At 48.5% G+C, this 7,355-nt stretch overlaps 1 protein-coding gene across 1 annotated transcript; it reads left to right on the forward strand.

Annotated features, from left to right (window-relative positions):
* Nucleotides 1-351: 351 nt before the first annotated feature.
* Nucleotides 352-5,931, forward strand: LOC128451199 (transcription factor Sp3). The gene is made up of 8 exons (XM_053434989.1): nucleotides 352-897; nucleotides 1,417-1,638; nucleotides 1,727-2,302; nucleotides 3,102-3,305; nucleotides 3,418-3,622; nucleotides 3,720-3,909; nucleotides 4,292-4,488; nucleotides 5,656-5,931. Exons 1-8 carry the CDS (start codon nucleotides 829-831, stop codon nucleotides 5,907-5,909), a joined length of 1,917 nt encoding a protein of 638 aa, XP_053290964.1. The 5' UTR covers nucleotides 352-828; the 3' UTR covers nucleotides 5,910-5,931.
* Nucleotides 5,932-7,355: the final 1,424 nt, after the last annotated feature.

Below are 7,355 nucleotides of genomic sequence, written 5' to 3' on the forward strand. Positions count from 1 at the left end.
AGCGCCACAGGAAGCAGACAAACCAACAATCACAACATGGTAAACAGCTTTATTTTTGCACGGAACGATCAAATAAAGTGTTTAATTTGCACTCAGACGCCCTCTGGTCTCCATTTGTCTCCGTTTACGCTCAAGCGACTGAATTCCTCTTCGACAACAAACAGGAAGCACACGGCCTGTAAAAAACCCCTATGACGATCGACGTTCCGCTTAGCCAATGAGGTGCCACCTCGCATCCCGCCCAGCCAATGGGCTCAGAGAAGAAGGGCGGGACGTCCTGTAATGCGATGCAAATTGGACGGTCAAGCGCGTTGGTCCCACCTTTTTGTGTTTCCCGCACCGTCAATCAAAATAGAAAAAAATCGACCCGAATTCACCGATCAACACTAGCCCGCCTTTGATAAAACAATCATGTTCGGAGTTCTGTAGATCCGATTAGCCCGCCGCGTGCCGCCCGCCGCGCTATGACCGACCCGCAAGCGTTCCGCGCGTCGAAAAGCGCGACTACTCGGTGAGTTTGTCCGGAAAACAGCGACGACTGCCGCGTCTTTTTATCTCCTGCTCCGCGGCTAACTAGCTAGATATGGTTAGCTAGCCGCGCAGCTAGCAGGCTAGCCACGGAGTTGACAAAGTAAACAGTCGATCTGGGCCCGAATCTCCCCGGAGCACCTTCCGCAAAGTTGCATTTCGCCGCCTGCCCCCTCTGGACCGGAGCGTGGGGATGCTTTGCGGGCTTTTCCGGCAGCCAGGAGTCGAAGATTACAGAGTTTCGCCGAGTTCCCCCCTCGCTCCCTGCTAGCGCCCGAGCAGCCGCGGAAACAAGGAGAAATGGCGTCCGCGGACGTGGACAGCAGTCAAAGCGAGTTCCTGCAACCCGGCGGCGCTGCGGAAACACAGGTATCCGACATTTTCTAGCCCGTCTCTCTCGCTTGCTGGTTGGGCTTTTTTTTCCAGAGCATGGAGTTCACACGTTTTACAATTTTGATGGCATGGGGTGAAAGCCGTACACTTCCTGTGATCCCCTCAATAACGGCCACCCACTTTACCCCTGTAGAACCCGCCCATAGTGGGTAGGACACTGAAGTCAGTCACTTGGGTCGGCTCGCCGGGAGATAGCCGGTGCACCTTGGGCTGGGAGGCGGCGGGGATGTGTTCACGGAGCAGGGGAAGCCTCCATAATCAAAACAGTAGCGTTGAGTAGTGTTGTAACAGCCACCCATCCCCCACACCCGGCTCTCCACCATTGCTGAGCCTGTTATCTCCTCCATGAGCTGCAGATTGTATCTCCCGTCTTCTAAGTGATCCTCGTTTACTATCTCCTCCATGTTATCAGCATCTATATCTGCCCCCCCACTGTGATCCCCTTGCAGAAGTGTGATGTGGCCCTGTTAACCAGTGTTTCCTTTCTGCTCCCAGACGACAGATATGTCAGCCATTCAACTGACGGGCGACCGATGGGAGGTGTTGACTCCTGTCTCCTCCGGGAAGGAGGACCAGGGAGTTCTTCACATTCAAAACTCGGGCATCGTCACGTCCAACGGGCAGTACGTGCTCGGGGGTCTTTCCAACCAGCCCATCTATGTCACAGCATCCGGGAATGACGTTTCAGCCAATGGAGTGTCAGGCATTCAGTATCAGGTAAGAAGAGCCCAGCGCAAGTTTTAAATACCGTCGATTTACTGATCCCGGTGATGAGTTTGCCCTAAGCTGTGGCTGCCTTCCTCAGGTCATCCCCCAGATCCAAAATGCCGATGGGACCCTCTCAGGGTTCTCGTCACACGGGATGGACGATGGCACGGGGCAGATCCACCTCCTCCAGGACGGCACTCAGGTCAGCATCGGGACCACATCGACCACAGACCTCCTCACTCAGGCGGGGCAGGTGCAGTCGATCCAAGGCGTCTCGCTGGCTGGAGGGACCTCGTACACCAGCTCGGTAGGCCTCCCCGGCAACATCACGTTCGTCCCCATAAACAGTGTGGACCTGGAGTCACTAGGGCTCACGGGGGCGCATACGGTCCCCATCGCAACCGCGGTGACCCCCGAGGGCCAGTTGATCATGAGCAGCCAGGCGCTGGAGAGTCAGACCCAGGATACCAAACACTCGCTGGTGACGGTGAGCCACGCCAACCACGAGCTCTACGTGCCAACCACCACCACCACCTCTTCCAACTCCTCCCATCTCATCGAGACCATCGACGGCACCGGGGTCCTGACTCAAGCAACCGCCGTGTCCGCAGGGGTGTCCGACCCTTCCTCCTCGGAGAACTTCAACTCCCACAACCACCTGCAGCACATCCAGGTGAGGGGACATTACCTTTAGTGTCATGTCGCCTGCAGGCTCTAACGCTGTGGTTTCCAGCCTGGAGGTGAGGACAGCCTGAAGTTGTCCTGGGATAAATCTGAGGGATCATGTAGTTATTATTTAATCACTCACATTTTGGTACTTTCCAAAATGTGTTGGTTACACATGGTGCAGAAAACCCCAAACATGTTGAGGGACCATCCTGAAGTTTTCATCAGAACATGTTTTACTTTGGAAGTGTTATTTTATGGCAGTGTGCACATTTTGTGGTTAAAAGAAAAAAGGGTATAATTTAAAACCACCATCTCCCTCAAAGTGACTGTTGTTATGGCTCCATTGTTATAACTCAGGTATGACATCACTAGTTGTATCTAAATATTGAATAATATCTAGCAGTAGTCAAGACGGGTTGGAACAACACTGATTGGATTTGTTTTAATCATCATGAACCTAAAACAGTGGAAAACACTTCTTTAAGGTGATAACAGAGAATTAAAAAAAAAATGTCATCCAACTGAATCTTTGATTATTACACTGTCTGATGGAATTTATTTTACAAACCCATATATAAACATTTTCCTTTGTTAAAGTGATCACATGTCAGATTGTATTCATAAGTTTCAAATTTAAACCAAAACTAAATTCTGCATCTGTGGGAAAATGGTCAAACCTTCGGTTCATTTCTGTGATTTAAAGTTGAATCTCCACTGACGTGTAAAACCAGCTCCTCCTTCACAGTAATCAGTTAAACAGCCTTTTGTGTGGAGTTCATCTTTCGGTTTTCTCTTCCCTGTAGGTGTCGTCGTCTAACGCCACCACGATGTCCCAACCCATCCTGCATCTGTCTGGGGACGGTCAGGGCCAGGTAGCCCAGGTGGCTCAGGGCCAGGACCTGTCGGGACAGACTCTGCAGAGCGTGCAGCTGGTCAACCCCGGGACCTTCCTCATCCAGGCCCAGACAGTCTCTGCTACTGGACAGATTCAGTGGCAGACGTTCCAGGTGAGCTGCAAGAAGTGTGCAGGACCTTTCTTCAAGTTACCTACAGAAAGGAAATGTGTTTTTGTGATGTGAATAGTTTCAATACTCAAATACATCTGGTCCATCTCTCTAGGTTCAGGGTGTTCAATCACTCCAGGGGCTCCAGTTGCCGCAGGGCCAGGGTCAGGCCCAGCAGTTGACCCTAGCCCCGGTTCAGACCCTCCCTCTGGGCCAAGCAGGACAAATGAACCTACCCAACCTCCAGACCGTCACAGTCAACTCCATCACACAAGGCGGAATTCAGTACACGCATGGAGATGATGCCAACAGTCCAATAGGTACGAGACACCTGCACGTTCACACACATTATTATACATTGTGATGTGCAAACCTCTGAAGGACCTACTACATCCAAACTTTCCTTCCCCGTTTCAGGTATACAGATAAAAGAGGAGCCCGACTCTGAGGAGTGGCAGCTGAGCGGAGACTCCACTCTGAACCCCAGTGACCTGAACAACCTGCGCGTGCAGATCGGAGACGAGGACATGGATGCGCAGAGCGGGGAGGGCAAGAGGCTGCGCAGGGTCGCCTGCACCTGCCCCAACTGCAAAGAGTCTGGAGGACGGTGAGAAAGATGCAACACACACAGATAATCACGTAAAACCTACAGATATATCAGCTTTAGATGTAAAGTTCCTCTGTTTATTTGTAAATATTTAACATCCAAGGGTTAAAAGGGTCAGAAGAACTTAACTACATCCTAAAACTTTTCTAATCCTCCTATCGACAGTAAAATGAAGGATATGTTAATTGTATTGGTGAATGATGTCATATACATTGTTTAAACAACAGGAATATTTCCCATTCATGTGCAAATCAACAGTATCTATTTGCGTGAGAAAGCAAATGTTGTGCTTAGTTGTTTATAAGCATAGAGATGTAAGATTATTACTTTTCTATCCTTATTGAACTTCTGCTCATTCCACATATTTCCTCCCGTGTCACAGAGGTTCAGGCATGGGGAAGAAGAAGCAGCACATCTGCCACATCGTCGGCTGCGGGAAGGTTTACGGGAAGACGTCCCATCTCCGAGCTCACCTGCGCTGGCACAGCGGGGAGAGGCCGTTCGTCTGCAACTGGATGTTCTGTGGGAAGAGGTTCACCAGGAGCGACGAGCTGCAGAGACACAGGAGGACACACACCGGTGAGACCACACTCCTCGTCGTTGTATAGAACCATTATAGAGTCAAAGTTCTTCAATTCCTGTTTAAAGCATTGACCAAGGAACATTATCGCTGCTTCCTGTCCAATGATATAAACATATAAGAAATACTTTCATTTTTAGTTCCTGTTGTTGCTAAACATAGCAGATGAGATGTTTTCTTTATTAATGTCGATATTTGTCTGTAGCTGAGATACAGTATCTGAGAAGTGAGAGAGTGAAACCTTCTGCTGCTAATAATCACCAGGGGCTAATTATGAGCTGACCTTTAGTCAATACAGATTGACACTAAGACACTAAGTAACTACAGTGAGCAGAAGTGATTGACAACGTGTCCTGTGAGAATTAATGAGTCGACAGATTTGTCTGGAACAGTTTCCAGAGTGAAACTCACATCATCTGCAGATATGGAAAAGTCTTAAAAAGCTGTTTCCTCAGACTAGAAGGACACACGGCTGATTGGCCACTTCATCATTGTATTAACTATAAAGTTATTGAGATTCATCATTGATTCATTTTATTAAGAGCTCTGCATTATTTTGTGAGAATTAACAGAAAGTGTTTAGAAACAAAATAGTGGATCAAATCCAATCAAATCTGCTCCAAAGTTTCAAGAAAACTGGTTCAGTAGTTTTTTAATAATTCGGTAGCATTCAGACAAACATCAGTAAAAACACAACCCTCGTTGGTTGCTCTTCAAATATCTGGTGGGTAATCGAGCCTTCAGGAAGTGTTCTACTCTTAGTTTCACTTTCACTTTATCAGTGTGACGTTAAATGTTGATCACTTCACTCAATCAGAGGTATTTTTTATCTCTCTGGGTTTTTCATAATTCTATTTTCAAATTTCTGTGGAAAAGGTAAATTACATTTAATGTGCTATTTTAAAATCATGTTCCATTATGATGTGGGACACTTCAGGAGCCTAACCCTTACTCACCAGTGCCCTCTGCTGGACAAACTGTGTCGTGACTGTAAATGATCTGAAACTGGTATTTGGCCTCTCGCTGCAGTCTTCTTACTGATTGGCCGACATGTTCATGTCAGCACCAGCACTGTGGGGACGATCTAACTTAATGTGTCCATCTAATCGGTTGCTCTGTTTCTCTCTCTCTCTCTCTCTGATCTTTGTGATTGGTGGATGTCGCAGGAGAGAAGAAGTTTGTGTGCACAGAGTGCTCCAAGAGGTTCATGAGGAGCGACCACCTGGCCAAGCACATAAAGACTCACCAGAATAAAAAGGGCGGGGTTCCGTCCGCCACGTCCCCGTCCACCACCGACACCGTCATCACAGCGGACGGCACCACGCTCATCCTCCAGACCGCCACCGCCCACGACCTCATAGCCAATCAGGAGATCCCCTTGCAGCTGGTCACCGTGGCGCCTGGCGAGGTCATGGAATGAGGGGGTTGAACGGGGGGGGGGGGGTGGGGGGGGTTTTGAGAACTGGCCCGTCACAGGGACCTCTTGGGCTCTTCTCCTCCCCTCTTACCTTTTTTTTTTTGTTTTTGTTTTTTTTACATATGAATATATACGTAAATATATATGACAAATATATATATTTTAAGTAAGAGTTATCATGACTTTATGTTTGTTTTTTGCAGTCTTTTTATAGGCGGGCAGGAAACGACATTTATATGTGGTTGCTATATATACACACACACACACACACACACACACACACATGCAGAAAACACTCAAACACAACATGAATACTTAACACAATGAAATGCCTTATTTTGTATCATACTCTTGTATAAAATGCTGGAGGTGCATGTGTTTTTTAAGCTTTGCAGATGACGTAACTGTTTGTGAAATGGAGACGAGCGGGCGTTTCATTGGAAGAGAGAGAGAGAGAGAGAACGAGGGAGTGAGCCTCTCTGGGACAAAACCGACTTCTCCGCTTGAAGCAGCGCAGCATCGGCGCTGAACTGTTTCCTCGCTGCTGCCGGAGAACAACCGCCTTCCGGTTGTTTTAACGATGATGTTCGACATATTAGGAAAAACAGTTGATGCGAAGCCCGACTGGAAACGGCTTCCCTGGCTCTGTGCAGGCATCGCAGCAGCCGCCTCTGAAAGTCATTAGTTAACGTGGTGCCACACAAACCAATTGGTAATTTTCTGGAGGTTTATGTTCCTGATTTATTCCATAGCCAGTGGAGGGTGTCACTGCTCCCAGTAAAGAAATAACCAGGCCCACAACCCTCTTCTAAAGGTGGCACATGCTAGTTAGTGAGTTTCAGAGGAGCTGGTTGGTGGATGTTGTTTCCCGGGACCAGAGCTAGGCGATCGATTTTTAAATCTCGTTTCTCGTCTGACTCTCAGTGAAAAGGAATTTCTCGTGAAACTTTGCAGCAGCCGTTAACCAATCACTGACGAGCGGCAGGACAGTCACTCCGATGTGTCGCTGTTTCAAAGAGAGCTGTCGGTCGGAGAAGGACGACGGTGCCACTGTTACTGAACTGAGGTTGTTTTCCCACCTCCAGGGGATGTGGGTGGGTGGGGGGGGGGGTAGATGCAAGCCGCTCTGACAAAAGAGCAACTTCTTCCAGCATCCGGTCAGTTTGAACAGAATGTCTCATCTGTCCCTCATGAGCATGACGACCACTGTGCTCGTCCACATCTAAACACGTTTTTATTTTTGTTCCTTTTGCATAATTCCTTTTTTTGTTGTAAATTTGCATTTTATGTCAATCTTTGTCTGGATTTCCTCGCCAATATGGGTGTCGTCTGGATCAAAGCCACACGGCGGGGATCAAAGGTCGTGACGGGCGGGGTGGTCACCTCTGACTTCCTGCAGGGCTCGTTCATGTCATCGCCCCCTGCACGTGGCCACCGGAGGAGAACATG

The sequence above is a fragment of the Pleuronectes platessa genome, chromosome 11 (assembly GCF_947347685.1).
Source record: "Pleuronectes platessa chromosome 11, fPlePla1.1, whole genome shotgun sequence".
NCBI lineage: Eukaryota > Metazoa > Chordata > Actinopteri > Pleuronectiformes > Pleuronectidae > Pleuronectes > Pleuronectes platessa.

Excerpts from the sequence above, each read along its gene's own strand:
- LOC128451199 (XM_053434989.1), top strand. The coding sequence starts at position 829 with ATGGCGTCCGCGGACGTGGACAGCAGTCAAAGCGAGTTCCTGCAACCC. Across the intron at positions 2,303-3,101 it reads ACCACCTGCAGCACATCCAG|GTGTCGTCGTCTAACGCCAC; the intron begins GTGAGGGGACAT and ends TCTTCCCTGTAG. Across the intron at positions 3,910-4,291 it reads TGCAAAGAGTCTGGAGGACG|AGGTTCAGGCATGGGGAAGA; the intron begins GTGAGAAAGATG and ends CCCGTGTCACAG.